The following is a 17583-nucleotide window of genomic DNA, read 5'->3' on the forward strand; positions in this document are numbered from 1 at the left end:
ATATAAATTTAAAAATGATGTCTATATCATATATCTTAAAAACTTTCAAATAAGCATATCAATTATCATCGCTTAAAATGTAATTGATTATTCTATATAAAAAAGTTGAAAAAGGAAAAATACTAAATATTATCAAAAGAAGATGGTCGAGTATCTACGCAAGATTTTTGCAACATTCATTTATTTATAATTTTTAAATGTACAAACAAGAAAGTTGCTTTTAATTATTTTCTTTATTTATTGTTATCAACAGCTTATTTTACTAAATAAGCTGTTAATAATGTCATAAATTTTTATTAAGTATTAATAAAAATATAGCAATATATATTGAAATGCACAAAATATCAATAATAAAACTTACATTTATTGATTCTTCAATGTTAAATAGACAATTTATAAATAATTTATACTTGTAAAATTAATTTTCTATCGTAAATACCGACAAATATAAATATGTTTAAAACATTAATACTGATTTATAATTTAATATAAATTAAAATTTGTATTCAAAGTAATTTGATTTTATGTGTTTTCTAATTAAATTAATTTTAATTAAGTATGTCGTGTTACTAAATAACATATTAAAAAAATAGTTAAATTTTGTGTAGCGATGATATATATTCTTATTTATAAAAATGATTTAAAAATTTTAATAAATAAGCAAATACATTTGTAGTATAATATTATAGTATTAACGTACATAAAAATATATACTTTTGATATTTATTAAGAAAATGTATTTATATATAATTATCACAAATGTGATTTATAAATTAAAAGTTAACAAAAAGAAGAGCATAAAACCACAGCATAAGATATTCTTTGTGATATTTAATATATAATTACGTTTATAAATAATTTATATATTACAAAGAATATCTTGTGCTGTGGTTTTATGCTCTTCTTTTTGTTAAAATGTATTTAATTGTGAGTCTAGCAATTTTATGTAACATTTCTTCAAATTTTCGAAGAAGTATAATATGAAATTATTTGTCGTGAATATAACAAATTGAGCAGTAGCAGATTAATGAAAGATATCTAAGAATCTTCATGTTTATTTTATTATATTAATATTATTAAATAGAAAAATTGTAGACTGTATTTTATTTTCATTACTTGATAACTCAATAACATATCTATTTATACTCAATAACATATTTGTTACTCAATGACATATTTTTTTATGATTTAAAATCTACATACAAGTTTGCGACAAACTATATTAATTAAATCAGGATAATGAATAATAAATACAGTTCGATAAAGAAATCTTCTTTTCTTAATTTGTATAAATTGAAATAGATTCAATTAATGATATTTAAGTTTACATACAATTTAGATAAAAATTCTTCTAAAAATTTAGATAAAAAATAAATTAAAGCTTATTGATAAAATGCATTAATTATTAACAATTTATAAGAACGGGGAACATTCTTTGTCGTCAACGCAGACGATTACAATTATTTAACACATTCGCCTTCATTTACTCTTAAATTTATAAATAAGATTAACATATCATTGTTTCTTTAAATACGTAACAATGAAATAAAAAGTTACATTTTTTTAATGTTATACATAATTATCACTGTTTCTTTAAATACGTAACAATGAAATAAAAAGTTACATTTTTTTTATGTTATACATAATTATCGCATATTGTGTAAAAGTACAATTTATAATAAAATATATATGTATTTCAATAATTAATCCTTTAACTATACTCTCATTCTGTTTACTGATTAATTTATTAATTTATTAGGTGTTGGAATTAATTCGTAGCGTTTTTTAATGAAAGAATGTTATTTATTTCACATGAGCATTAAAAAATACATTAATGAAAGTACTTCCCATCACTTGTAAAATGCTACGAATTAATTCCAACACCTAATATTAATTTAAGCACAAAATTTTTTAAATTTATTGTAAAATAAATATTATATTCTGATGAATAAAATTGAAAATTATGTGTATATACAATCTTTGTGTTAAAGGATTAAATCAATTTATTTGTGTATTTTTACAAATTATTCTTATCTATTAAAATTTTCCTTTTTATCTATAATATTGTTCTTGTGTCGATTTTCCTACGATTTTCTCTACTAAGTAATTCATATTGTAGATAGATTTAATAGCTATACGTGGATACTTTTCAGCTGCGAGGCTAGTACCGATTATTACCAATAAACTAGGATTTAATATCGATATTCCCGTATCTCCGTTTTGAGGAAATATGTTCAACATATTTATTTTTCAAATTTCATTAATCGTTATTTTTTATACATTTTTTATAAAGAAAGAAACTCAATATTGTTAATAGAAGAATAGTCGATTTCAAAGAATTCGGTTAAATTGGACATGTTCCTCAATCTAATTAAGGAAATAAGGGGTTGAATGTACCAAATAAAAAATCTTGTTGAGAGCTGAAAGCAAATATATAAGTTTTATTTTGATTTTCCGTTCCAAAATTATAGGGTTCCAAATTTAAAATAATTTTTATTATAAAAAAATACGCAAACGTTGGAGTTTTGCTGCATATAAGAAATTATTTGAAAGCTTATGACTTCTATTTTTCAGTGGATAAAAAGTTACATCAAAATATCAATAAAAAATCCGAAATCCAAGTGTTTCAATTGAATTTCCGGTTGATTTTTGATAATAAAAGTATTACTAATCAATTTGAGTATATGAAAACAAGAAATAATATTTAAATCCGTTAGTTTAATTGTACAGAAACATATGTATTTTCACAAATGTCAACTATACGTGACAATATATTACACTTCAAAGATGCCAGAGGATTTGCTGATTATTGTCATGTCGTGATCTAATGCTAAGCTGGCACGACACGGAGATAATCTGCAAAGCCTCTATCATGTTTAAAAGAAATATCCGTAAAAGCCTAAAAAATATTATCAATATATTGCATAATCTTAAATGATCACATTTCACTAATCAATAAAAGATGCAATGTAAAGTGATAATCATTTCCTATAAATATATAATTATGTATAATATAATTATGAGCTATATAACAATAGTGTGGCCATATGTTTTAAATTTGAGACTTTCGAAACCCTATAACTTTGCAACGAAAAATCGCTACAAAATAAAACTTATACATTTGTTTCAGCTTAATCATATTTTTCATTTGATATCTGTTTCAACCTTTTATTTCCCTAACTGATTGGGGAAATATTTTGGTCGCATTCTTTGTAGTAAAATTTGGCTTACTAATTTATTGTTTTTAGACTTTAATATTAGAATTTTTAACTAATAGTGATCCACACACAGTAATGTCATCTTTTTATAAATTTTTATTATACTATGTAGATAGTATATTCATAATTGTGAAACATGAACTTTTGTCTCAATGCCATTTCATTTTTGTTTGAGTTTATTAAAAAACTTCATTTTTCTAAGAAAAGGATAATCTCAACGTATAAAGATCGTGAAACGCTTAATTAAAATTAAATCAAAATGCAATTCAATTTGAGCATTTTCTTCGATCACACAAAGAGCACTTATATTTGATTCAAGAAAAATACATTAAATCAGAAGATATTGAAAGATATTGAAAGATGTTATATATAAAATAATATCAAAAAATAAAGAAACAGAGAAACGGGGTAGGAGAATAAAAATGACGTATTCGTGATTAAAACATGAATAGATAGCCTCGCAGCCGCGCGTGCGACAATGAACAAATGACGCGACACGAGCCGCATGGCTTGCCAAAGAAACGTCGGTTTGCTCGCCATTAGTCAAACAAGCACCGAAGCTTATTTGGCAAGAGGCTCCGATTCGAAAGCCTCTCTGTGAGGACATGTGCGTTCAGCTTGGTCGTTGCAAACAATTGCAACACCGATCAATGGTTTTTTCAACAGAGATAACAGTTGTATCATTGATAAATTATAATCGATTTAAAATGGCGTACATCAGTGACTATTAAACCTCTTGCATTTATACATATTTGTACACATATTTCTGATCGTAGAAAGTATTATAAATTATAATCATACATAATTTATTTGAGAAAGAAAATTAATACTTAGCATTTAAAACATTTCGTATTATGGACAAGTATATTTATATGGCCATATCCTGGCCAGGACTTTTAACATGTATTTGAAATATTTTTATTTGAAAAATAATAAGATAATGCTGAAATGTAATATAAAATATACTTGTATTGCAAAAACTCTCTTTTAAATAAAATAATTCAAATAGATGATCAATCCTGATACTGGCTGTATGGCCGTAATTTTTATATTATATAAGAACATATTAGAACATTTTAAATACTTTAGTTATACATGCATACACACATATATATATATATATATGTATATATATATATATATATATACATACATACATACATACATACATATATATATGTACATGTTATTATGATAATTATACAGATCATATATATATAAATATTCATTGAGGATCGCAGATGTATACCATCATAACGTACTAAATTAAATGCTGAAGCTGATTCAACAGTTTTCTCTGCTGAATAATCAAAATTTTCTAAAAAAATCAAAAGTTAAACTCAATTTAGCAGATGAATTTTTATCAAAAGCGGTAAATTCGTTATTCGCGGCACGAATTATAAAGCTGAAGGCTCACGTTGTGCTTTGTTTTTCGTCTGCTTTGCGTTGCATTGTTAGGGTGGAAGGTATCGTGGGTTATTATATAGTCGTCACAGTTGTTATATCCGTATCTTTGTTAATTCTGTAGCTGTGTTGTATTTGGACGAGCTACAGGAGAAAAGGAACAGCGGATTTAATTGTTTCTATTTAAGCTGTGAAACAGCTCTGAATTTTTGAATTTTTGATATTTCATTGATTGTCTGTTTAAATTAATAGTGTGTTTAATATTTAAAAAAATTCTAGCGCTGTTCGCTTTCGATTAGTGACTATTAAAGTGGAGTACTCGTTCACACAAGATTAATAATGATAAGATCATGCAGTGTCATGCAAAGTGTTGCTGTATATTTATTTGAAAGTCGAACGTCAAAACTACTGCCTGTACTAATTAATCATGATTTTAACTATTGTCTACAAAAGACATATTGTTTAAGTTACTTATGAAATATTTATGTTCAAAATAATTACGTGAAAATATTCTTTTTATAAAATTATTATATATAGATAAATTACATAAAGATACACAAAGAAAACATTTTTAGATAAAATGGAAAGAATATTATTACAGAAATATTTTCTTATTAGAAAAAAATATAATTATATAAGTAATAAATATAATAAAAATAATTACATAAATAAGACTATCCTCTTTTATTCTTTTTAAAAGAGATATAAAATATGCAAATATGCAAATAACATGTTTCTTGTAACGACATTACTGTTACTTTTTTATAATAATGACTTGGTAATAAAATTACAATTTTTTATGTAGAAAGTAATTCGTTATTTAAAGAAAATGATTCGTTACTTTACATGTTACGTAATGTTACGTATTAAATAAAATAACGAATTACTTTCTTCAATTATTTTTATTTTTTAATGAAAAATGCGTAATGGTAACAAATTATTTTCGAAAGTGACTATTCCAATCCTGGTTATTGTTATGAAAAATTGTATCTAACGTCATTATAACTCATTACTAAATCGTTATTATAAAAAAGTAACAATGTTGGCGTTCCTTGTCATTCTTAAAAAGATATAAATATATCTAAATAATTTTTTGCGCATCATTTCGCTGTGTTGATAAAGAAATTAAATTTTGACTTATTTCGCTTTTCTATTCACGCAGCGAAATATACATAAAATTAATCTTTATGCAAACAAAAGAGTCTTTAAGTACAAAAATATAAGTTTAAGTATAAAAATATATGTTTTGCGTTGACTTTCCATAAATTATACAGTCTTACAAACGCTACAATCCATGCACTCAACTTTATTTTTGTCTGCGTGCGACTCGATCTTTTTTTAATGTTCTGAATCTTTATTAATATAATGATCTAGACTCTTATGTGTATGCCTAATTTCAGAAGATTATTAGCAAATTTAAGTTGAACTTCTATGCAAATTTATAATTACATTTTTTAACGAATTTCTTTCTAACTTTTGAATTATTTTTTAAAAATCGAATTTTACTTTAAATTTTGAATTTCTTAAATTCATTTCAATTTTCGAATTTTCAAATACTTATTATTAAAAAACTTTTAAAAACTTGAAATTTTTTATATATTTTTATTTTATAATTTTTACAGAAAAAAATTTATATTTAGTGTGAAATGAATTTTAATTACTTTGTTATCCAATGTTTATATTTTTTTGTCTAACTTACAAATTTTATTTGAGATTTTTCAGATAAAATATTTTGTTTAAAAAACAAAACGTTTTAAAAAATCTGCGTATATGTAGCCAAGTAACTTTCTGAACTTGAGAAAATTATTTTCGCTGCTCGTCGGTCGATTATCTCTGCGTCTGTCAGCTTTGTCTGTGTATGCTGCAACCATGCCTTCTAAGTTAGAATACGTTTCTATCGTACAAGCTCGCCTTCTATCGTAAATTCATTTATCTCCCATCTCTCTCATTTTGAGTATAAGAATGTTTTTCCTAAAACTACCAAAATATATCTACCAGAAAATTATAGAATAAGAAGAATGTAAGAAAAATGCAAAAAATAAAAACTCAAGCTCTGTGAAAGAGAGGGGGAGAGAGAGAGACAGAGAGAGAGAGAGAGAGAGAGAGAGAGAGAGAGAGAGAGAGAGAGAAAGAGAGAGAGAAAGAGAGAGAAAGAAAAAATGGAGAAAGTAAAAAAGGAACAGGAAAAAAAGTAATGTAAAGAAGAGAAAAAAAAAATCATAATTAGATAATCAAGGAAGCATTCCACTAAATCGTTTGCACGACGAATGAACGCCATTTGTCATTACAGTGTCACCAATATTGTCATATAGTCATTATTTTATCAGTACATAATATGTTATCAGTATTATTATATTAAATTTTAAAACCGTGATTGAATGACATATTGAACTGTATAATTCTGCAGAAACTAATATATAGAATAAGGCAATAATTTTGTCCATTTAGCATATCACTAATATTTTTGGAAATACATATTAAAATATTTTTATTATAAAATTATATCAAGAATCTCATAACACGCTAGTAATAATTTTTTTCTTTTCTATGAGTCAAAGACTTCAAGGTTACCTATATTTTTTTTAATTATACGATTTTTCTAATATAACATGACTCAATAATAGTCATTCTGTATATAAAATGCTTTCTTTATATTAATTATTTCTTATTATTCTGTGCAAGAAAGTATTAAAGTAAGATTATGAAAACATAAATAATTTCGAAGACATTTTATACTTCAAAATATTATATGTCAAGTATGCCAGAATAGAATATATCGTGAACTATTAATTTTTTAATAACTTTATCTTAATACTTTTATATGAATAACTGTACAAGTCATATTGTGTTAGAAAAATTTTTTATATACAATTATTCACTTTGTATATTAAGCAAATCTGTGCAACAGACATAAAAAAATATGATTCGAGAAAACTTCTATCAGTATTTCTATTTTAAATGTATATAATGGCTTAATGTGTGAATTACATGAATTTCGGAACTATAGACTTTAGATTTTATACGTAGAAGATTTTTGCTTTTCACTATTTTTTTTAATACTCCAAAATCCAAATTCTTTATGTATAATATATAAATATTTTTTATGTAATACGTCATGTACAATCGGCGTTCATACCTCGTCTAATTTTGTTGTGCTTCTTTATAATTTTTTGCATCAAACGAAACTCGACTAGTCGCATCGAACATTGTCGCATTAAAATAAAACGAACAACAGTGAGGTGCATTATTGTGAGAAGAATTCAAAAGCTAGAGAGTATCCACATTTTGTTTCTTCTCTTTATCATAATATTATGAGATAGGGCTAATCATCGATGTTCCTGGACGACAGTCGAGTACATGCAGCCCGGTAACGCTAAGGAAGAAATTTATGTTATATTCTACTTGTCAATTTAAAATTATGTATTATATTTTTTAAGATTTAAGAATTTTTAAGACTAAACAATAAATATTTACAATCAATTATATAATTGCCAAATATTTAAAGCATCAAAAATGCTAGGTTTAAATAAGAAATATTGTAGAATTATATAATTTAAATAAATAATTTGCAATATATCTGTATGCAATGTATGCCAAATAATATTACAGAAATAATTAAATTTTCTAATGGAATTATTGCATTAAGTCAATTTTGCTACAAATATAGTTTTTATCATTCAAACTTAAATTAATTAAATCATGTAATTTAATCACTCTATTTCAAATTTAGCTTGTTTTTTCAATAAAATTTCTTCCTCAGGGTTTATATATATTACTAATAATGATAGCTAGCCGTGCTTGCTCGAAGAGCAACTAATAGAGAACTCGGACTCGCCCCGTAAATGTTAGAGGTGTCGATTAGATAGTTGGGATGATTTCTACGAGAAACGCCTAGGTACTATCGATGCTGTCTAAGACCAATAATCGGAATGAACGATGTTCACAAATTGGGCAAATCTCTTTGAAAAGAAGATGAAATTTTCTATTAGAGTTACAGTAATTAATAATTCTCTAATCCTAAAAATCTATTCTAAGATAAGTTTATCATAACATTTATTGTTAATGCTATTTAATAACTTTGTTTAACTTTCTTTCATCTATTATTTAAAAGTATTAGATGCGCGGCTTAACTCTCTTATTGAGAATTTAGTCAATTGCATTACACTAGATTAATGTCATAATTTCACACAACTATGGTCCAAAATCACACAGCAGATAGACTATATTAATAGTTTTCGTCAGATGTTCATATTTCAAATATCGATTTGGATCACAGTTATGGCATAAAATCATAATTGCGTAAAATTACAGCGCAACAAACTGTTGTCCATAAAATTAGCAAAATTAAATGTAAAAGGATTTAAATATTAAAAAAAATATTTAATAATGTGATATTTAACATTATTTAATAGAATATACATGTATTATTTTATTGCCAAAATTAATTATACTGCATTTAAATACTTAATATATATAAAGCAGCTTTTAATATGCATCAATCCAGTGTACTGCAAGTGACCGAATTTACCATTATATTATGTTTACCTCAAAGGGTCTTCGAGGGAAACATAAATTAATTAATAAAATTAATTTGAGCAGCATTATAATGAATAATAATTTTTTTATGAGAATATAGGATAAATACTATATTTTACTTGCAGACGTCTATTTATATATATATTTCTTCAGCTTTTAACATATACCCGAATTCATCTTATAACATCCTCATCTTCTATTACGCATATGGTATCTATTATAATTAAGATATGCAAAACTTTGATAAAATTTTTATATTACACAAATGTAATATATTCAATTTCTATGCGATCTAATGGCTCGATACATGCGCTTGAAAGAGGCACATAGTTAATCGATAATCGTTCACGTCAATCGTCTATCATTCTTATATGCTTATTTGACTACTTTCTTCAATATCTCGAAGGACCTAGCCTTCGAGATCAAAGTCGGCTTTAATCGTTCGTTCCGACGATTGGTCGTGTTATCGGTTTGTCGACTCGCTAAAATTTCTACAAAGGATATGATTGAACACCACTGCGATGGGTGGATCGAATTAATTGATGTTATACGATATGATTATTGCAACGTTCTACAAAGCAAGCGGAGGCTCTTAAGATTGCCGAACGCAGAATAAGGATGGTCGACAGGATCAGTAGGAGTATGGGATTTGAACTCGAGGTCGGGGGTACACGATTGCACATATCCTCCTCACAGAAGCACATGTGACCAGTGCCGGTACTTTCCATCATGCACACGTGGTCCACCATGAATAAGTTTATTTGTAGCTGCGCGGTGCAGGTTCTTCTTACGCTTTCGTACGCTGTAAGCCAAAGGGAATAATAAGCAATAAGTTAATCAAAATATATGCTCTTATATCTAATGATTCTTTAATATATGTATAATTGTTTTGCCATAATATCATAATTTACTTTAAAAAAACCGTTTAATTAAAGTAAAATTAAAGAAAATCTTAGTTTTCTTAAATATAGAATAGATGAATTTCAAAATGAATTACAAAACATTTTTATTGCTGATAAACGAGATTTAAAAGTAAAATCAATTTCTTGAAATAATATTGGTTTTTGTTTCTAATTAAGTGAATGTTTCTGAATAATTTTCTATGATCGCGCGCACCAAAATAATAAGAAATAAAAACAAAAATGTTTTGACCAAGTTATATAGACGTTTTACGGGATCACTTCTCGTGAGCAGATAGAGCGGATTGAATTGATAATGAATCGAAAAGTTCTTTACCATTTTGCAATTTTCGCAATACTTTAGGAGATATTCTAAAGATCACATCAAATAAACACGTATTCGAACGAACTACCGACAAGTATATTTTATGTGAAATAATAACTTTAATTGAATTGGAAAAAGTTTTTAAATTAAAAGAAAAGGTAAGCAGTAGAGTATTTACTTTGAAAATTTTTATATTTTCGAAAATTCTAATCACGTTATTATAAAGTATTTTCAAAATTATAAAACTTTTATTCAAAATATTTTTGTATTTCTCTTTGTTTCGGCGATATTTGCTCAAGAACGAGAAAATTTTCAAGAGAATGTGTCCTTAAAACTCTTTATCAACCAACAAGAAATTAATTTGTCATTAAATCTATGTTTGAGTCTACTTTATGCATGCAAATTTCAGTCTTTTTTATTTTATACTTGCCAGATTTCTCTTGTGAGATGTTTGAATGTCGTTAAATTAGTTTCTTTAAATTTAATCAGCTATGATGTAGTCTGAGTTATGAAAAGTCTAATAGACATTTTAATTCTCTCTAAAAAAGGTGGCTTTCTTATAATAAAGATAAATACTTACGTGATTTTGCATTGCGAACCATTTTCACGCAGCATCCGTTACATGTCATCAGCGGTGGCTGGTCTCTGGGTAGTGCCGTATAGTTGAAAGGATCTTTGCATCTGAGATCTGTCCATGAATCGCATTCGTAGCAGTAAATGGAACGAGCTGTAAAACAAATGCGCTTTTAAAGACCATGTTTTCTCTTTATCGCACTTGGGGAAAAATGTACGAAGTCAAACAATATATAATCTTTCTATGATAGACACTTATTTTTAACAATGTTAAATTTGTTTACAGATTCTTGCTTTCATTTAGTGTTAAACATGATTCTGATTGTTTAACAAAAGTAATTAATAATTTTTAATAATAATGAATAACTTTTAACCAAATGTGATGTATATTCAATGAATATTATAAACATTTATAAATGACAAGCTTATCAATAAGCTATATTTAGCACTTTATTATACATACATATATATATATATATATATATATATATATATATATATATATATATATACACACATATATTACACAATTTCCCGAGTGCACATTTTTTATGTAAGGTTTCATGTAGCAATGAGCGCGGTTATAAATTCTAAAAGTAAAATATTAAGCATCGTTCGCTTTCATGGCACGACAGACAATACGTTTCGGTAATGTGGTTATGTTCGATGAAATTAGATAAGAATAGAATTAATTTGTTTTAATTGCTGAGCGGCATTTATTACAATTTACAAAGATCCGTTATAATTTATCAAAATTCAATAATCAAAAATATATTTAATTATTGAAATAACTGTATGTTTTAGCAAAACGTTTTTTGATACAATTTTTGTTCCGTTCGAAGCGAGAGCAATCTCGATCGGATAACTCTCGTTAAAGAACACTTTTTCACCCTGAGATGGACATTCTGATAAAATCAAGTCTTTTGGCCGCAAACGCATTGAGCTTCATCGAACGTTATAGAGTCCTTAGCAAACGATAACACGGTACGAGCATACCGAGGAGAGTAAGCTGGCTTAATCACTCACTCTGGCACTCCGCATGACAGACGGTGGCAACCGCGAGTACAATTGCCGCTGAAAATGAAAGATTCGTTATTGCTTTAGGCAATGTGTGTTGACATTGCGCGCAAGTAGCTAGCTTAAGTAACTTGGTGTTATCTGTGGTAACGCAAGCAACAGGACTAACGCTATTATATAACGACTACGATAATTATAACTATCATTACAACTACTACCATCTGCATAGCGCGGCTCTAGCATATCGGTATTAATGATGTTGGAGACTGCTGATAATTGTGCTAGCTAATAATGCTATCCGATTAATAAAAAAAAAATTCGCACGACAGTCAGTCCATATTTTTCTGTTTGCTGAATAATTCTAATCTTTTTGTGCTTTTGTTTTTGTAAATTGTAAAGTATACATGTAAGAATTGATAACAAAGAATAGAATATAGAAGTATAGGATGTAAAATTGACATTCATGCAATGTAATTAGAAGGTACACAGTACAGAAAAATATACAGTAGTAAATGATAATATCTGGGAATTTAGAAATCAAACTTGCTCGTACACAATTTTAAAAGAGTTTTGAGACATGTTAAGTTACAAAATGTAAGTACGCTGAAAAATTTTAAGAAATAATTTCTCACATATCTTAGATATTTTAATACACAGTGTGAAAGACCAAAAAGTTAACAATTTTATAAAAGTTGTATCAATATCAATAATTGCATTTTATTCATTATATTTATAATTTGCCATGCAACATAAGGCAATTGCTGTAATTATTGTTTGTACAACCGAATTATACTATGTAACACTGTAAGAGGTAAATGAACTAAATTGATATTCTTACACTTAGAAAAAAAGCCATAGTGGTTGCCACCTATATACATAGCAACTTCATACATTAATTCTATTATACATATAAATTTTATATATAAGTTTTATATGTAGAATTAATATACGTAGTTGAATAAACTACATATTTTATAATTATTGTGACAATTAAATAATTTATTTAAGTATACATTAGTTTTTTTAACTGTATAGGTATACTACATAGGTACACTATAATTCTACTTATTAAACTCGTATAGTTGTCATCTTTATAGTTGCTATGCTTTTCTCTAAGTATGCTTGTACAGTACTTTGATAGTTATTGTATAGATATTTACAGAATCTGTTATTATTGAGAAAAGGTTTATCTTACAGGATTCTCTAGGGTAATAGAATACCGAGTAAAAAATATGTGTAGAAGATATATATAGGAGTATACAAAAATACAGAACAGAGTAGAAAAGAAATGAAAAAAGCACGAGTGGTGTGCAGCAAATATAAAAATATAGGTAAACTAAAGATAATAAAAGTAAATGCTTTTGCAAGTATACTTATATGTAAAACTATTACATTTTGCAAGTTTCTTCGCGAATGAAACATTCAGCAATAATTGTCTATATCAGTGAAACAAAATAATTTGGAGATGACTGACGCATTTTTTCGAAAATACCTTCGCATTTGACTTGAAATACAAAGAACTTAAGTTTTAAATATAATTTATAAAATTTTATATCAAAATTATTGACTTGTTAATTTGTTAACAATTCGTACTATAATATATACGAAAGGTATGTATAATATCAACCTGTATCTTTATTCCTTATATAATCCTTTGTATTTCTCAAATGTAATTTTTCTTCATGAATCTTACGTACGTAAAACGTGTCCACGTACCTAGCAGCATGGAAGCAGCGGCCATACGCGTGTTGATTGATCTAATATATAACACCTATGATTTCTAGATCGTAAAACTCAGTAATTGCAAAATCATAACCAACTGGGACGATCAGATTTTCATGCTAATAAATATTTTGACGTATAAGCCACAATTATACATCACAAATATACACTATGCAAAAAAATTGAAGGATCACCTCAAATCCGTTCTCAAAAATAGATAAATATTCAAAAGAATGTAACTTCGTCAAAAATGATCATAATGAGATTTCTAAAAAAGCATTTTAAAGATTGAAAATATTTATTTTCAAGATCGATAATTGATACTTCGATCTGATTGATTTTTTACGTAGCTATACGAACAGAAATGAGTATCTGTCAGATCTGAAAATTTTGTACAAATTTTACGAAGATCTATAGCGTAAACTAAAAATCGCACACAAATACTGTTTACAGTAGTCAAGAGAGTGAATCTTTATCTTCAATTTGCTTTTTTATTGAACGTTGTACGATTTTTTTTCACCGAGTTATTCAACATTGAATAAGAAATAATTCCTTTTACTTCAATGTTAAATAATTTGATGAAAAAAAATCGTACAATGTTCAATAAAAAGCAAATTAAAGATGAAGATTCACTCTTTTGACTAAACAGCCTTTGTGTGCGAGTTTTAGTTTACACTATAAACCTTCGTAAAATTTGTACAAAATTTGAGGATACCCATTTCTGTTCGTATAACTACGTAAAAAATCAATCAGATCAAAATATTAATTACTGATCTTAGAAGTAGATATTTCAAGCTTTAAAATGCTTTTAAAAATCTCGTTATGATCATTTTTGATGAAGTTACACTCTTTTGAATATTTATCTATTTTTGAGGACAAACTAGGTGATCTTTTAATTTTTTTGCATAGTGTATATTTGTATTATAACTTTTGTGCTCAAAATTATTTTAACATTAAAAACAGAGGTTTTGTACTCTGGATATATATGAATTTTTGGAATATATAAATTTTTCTGTCCGAATTTCAAGCAAGAGGATTATAATAGTTGTTTCAATTTTAAAGAATAAATCTAGTTCAATATGATATTTGTGTAAGATAGAAGCCCTACTTCAGTTCGACACAATTTACATTTATATAATAGATATTATCTTCTTAAAATATAGCAGAATCTTTCAGAATTAAATGGAAAGTCTATCGAGAACGCACGTACACTCACCCACTAGCAAATGATTCGTCCACATGCTGATAGCAGCGGGATGTCCTTTGTTTAGCTTCGCGTCATGACAAAACTTCCTTAAACATTGAATAGCGTAACGCCCGATTAGCACGAGCTGATCCAACCGTATATTTCAAGCCGAATATTCTCTGAAATTACGAATCAGTTTTTTCAAATTAAATTTAGGACAGTTCTTTAAAGATGCATAGATCAAACTGACACTGTAGTATCATTAATAATAAATATTTTTTATTAAATTTATTAATTTTAACAAATATATAAAATGAGGCTCGAAAGAATCTATCAGTGAAAAATGTAAAAAAGCCCATTAGAGCCTACATCAGCTGTTCAGATGCACAGAAAATTCTTTATTTTCGTGTAAATGTAACAAAATGAATAAAATAAACGTTTCGTCTCTTCAATTAGGGTCCTTATCAATATAAAATATAAATCGAAATTACATAAGTAACGCAAATTCCAAATTGATGATTCCCGACAATTTAGTTCGTTCTTCTTTATCTAAATGCCAAATTAGATAAAGTAAAACCGAAGTTATATATATTGCGTCACTAAGTGGAATCACATCGCTTATCAGGTTGTCAGATTTGATGTAAGCGTTTTCTCGCGACTCGATGTAAAGGTCTTGTGGTGTCAAAATGAAAACAGAGATAAAGAAGAACGAACTAAATTGTCGGGAATCATCAACTTGGAATTTGCTTATGTAATTTCGATTTATATTTTATATTGATAAGAATCCGAATTGAAAGGTCGAAACGTTTATTTTATTCGTTTTATTACATTCACACGAAAATAAAGAATTTTCTGTGCATCCGGACAGCTGTAGGCTCTGATGGGTTTTTTTTACATTTTTCACTTTATTAATTTTAAGTTACTCTAAATGGGAAAGTAGCTGTACAATTATACAATTAAAATTAAAGTAACTACTCAAGATTAATCTTTTATACTCAGCTGTTTTAAATATAACAATGTAATAATACTAACAAATTGTAGTTACATTCAGATAATTTGTTTTATAAATTCTGTAAATAAACTTGTTTTAATGTGATAATATGTTTCATTTTAATTATATATTTTTTTATATTAGAATTTTCTGATGCTGGAAAGTATTTTGCTCATTTTGTTGATAACATTGAATTAATGTTAAATAAAAGTTAATTAAATTTGTCAGTTTTTTTTAAATGTTGATATATTAATTATTGTTAACATTTGATCACTATAAATGCATACTTACTCATTCTAAATTTATATAGTAACACGAACCTATTTGAGAATTGTCATAAAAAGAGCATGCTTAATTTAAGGCACTTAGCAGTTCAGTAACATAATTGCGCACTAAATTATTTAACAGAACTTAATATTATGATATTATAAATTATTAATTAATTTTGTAACATTTAGTTGTAACTTTAAATATTTATATCCTAAAAAATGTTTATACTTAAATTATGGTATTAATTACTTAATATTTTGTTTATGAAAATTAAATAGTATATTCTACGATATAAGATATATATTTTTTAAATAAATGTGTAATTATATTGTAAAAAAGTGAATTAAGACAAGTAGTAATAAAAATTACACGCACACTCATATGTAACAACAGTTATGTAATCATAATTGTTGGAATAATGAAAAAGGAATATAAAAATAATTTTTTGTTATTTATTTTAATGTTTCTAAAAAATAAAAATACTCTACTTTTTCTATTAAAAAATTAATAAATATATATTAAAATGTTAATTAAATATATCAATATATATATATATATATATATATATATATATATATATATATATACATCTCAACATCTTCTGTGTGTTGAGTACTTTCTATTTTTTAATCAATATCAAGGGAATACTTATATTTCTTTCAAATCAACTTTTTCGAAATTTTTCCAATTTAATTCAACAAGTTAAATTCTTTGTATTTTATGTGTTATATATTTGTGTGCAAAATATCTAGATTATTTTACATTAATAATAACTTAATTAAACAATATTTAACCAACTACAATCAAAATATGAAGTAAAACTGCATAAAATTTGAAATACTTCACTTGAATCTGTGAAACAAATCGAAGCAGATTTAACACATTCATGTACCTAATCGTGTTCACGAATCCCACATACTTTTATTGAACCACGGAATCTGGAAATGTTGATTTTCTTGTGACAACACTGGCGTTGTTTTTAAACGATGTCTGGAAAACAAAATCTAATTTTTTAAACGAATTATTATCATTTCTCTCGTGTCGTGATTTCAGATTTGATTCTCTGACTTTCTAATGAAATCCGTCATTGCTCTGTGCTTATTATACCTCTTTCTAGCTTAGACACCCTGGCGTGTCTATCGACGAGTCTATATCACCTGATGTATAGCGACGGCGAAACGCACATAACGAGGTTACAAGAATATGCAGCACGATGCAGTTCGCGAAATGCCACGATGCGAATATGCGGTTGCGATTACACTGTAAATGCAGCGTACAAGTGTTTTCAGGGTACTGGCAAGCGCGCTAGTCAACGCGCCGACCAAAGCATAGATTCAGGTCGATCAATATGACACCGTCGGCCATCCGTACCACGTGCTCACGTTGCGGCAACTGTACCGACGAAGCTGCTGCTGCTGCTGCTGCTACTGCTGCTGCTGCTA

The 17583-nt window shown here is 26.8% G+C and overlaps 1 protein-coding gene across 3 annotated transcripts; it reads right to left on the reverse strand.

Moving 5' to 3' along the window:
* Positions 1 to 344: 344 nt before the first annotated feature.
* qvr (glycosylphosphatidylinositol-anchored protein quiver) lies at positions 345 to 17478 on the reverse strand. 3 transcript variants are annotated; one of them, XM_011067483.2, is made up of 6 exons: positions 17249 to 17471; positions 16988 to 17131; positions 14911 to 15059; positions 11982 to 12029; positions 10963 to 11109; positions 345 to 9960 (listed from the first exon to the last, which is right to left on the reverse strand). In XM_011067483.2, exons 3-6 carry the CDS (start codon positions 14933 to 14935, stop codon positions 9704 to 9706), a joined length of 477 nt encoding a protein of 158 aa, XP_011065785.1. In that variant the 5' UTR covers positions 14936 to 15059; positions 16988 to 17131; positions 17249 to 17471; the 3' UTR covers positions 345 to 9703. The 3 variants fall into 3 exon arrangements, with proteins under 3 accessions (XP_011065785.1, XP_011065784.1, XP_087261233.1); XM_011067482.2 differs by having other exon boundaries at positions 17034 to 17131; positions 17249 to 17470; XM_087405107.1 differs by lacking the exon at positions 11982 to 12029 and having other exon boundaries at positions 17034 to 17131; positions 17249 to 17478.
* Positions 17479 to 17583: the final 105 nt, after the last annotated feature.

This window comes from Acromyrmex echinatior, chromosome 4 (genome assembly GCF_024713525.1).
Source record: "Acromyrmex echinatior isolate Ae372 chromosome 4, ASM2471352v2, whole genome shotgun sequence".
Lineage (NCBI taxonomy): Eukaryota > Metazoa > Arthropoda > Insecta > Hymenoptera > Formicidae > Acromyrmex > Acromyrmex echinatior.

Bases quoted from the DNA above. Each gene is read 5' to 3' on its own strand.
- qvr (XM_011067483.2), bottom strand. From the start codon at position 14,935: ATGTGGACGAATCATTTGCTAGTGG. The intron at 11,110-11,981 runs GTGAGTGATTAA...TTTGTTTTACAG, and splicing joins CTGTCATGCGGAGTGCCAGA to CTCGTTCCATTTACTGCTAC. The intron at 9,961-10,962 runs GTAAGTATTTAT...TTTGGCTTACAG, and splicing joins GGTTCGCAATGCAAAATCAC to CGTACGAAAGCGTAAGAAGA.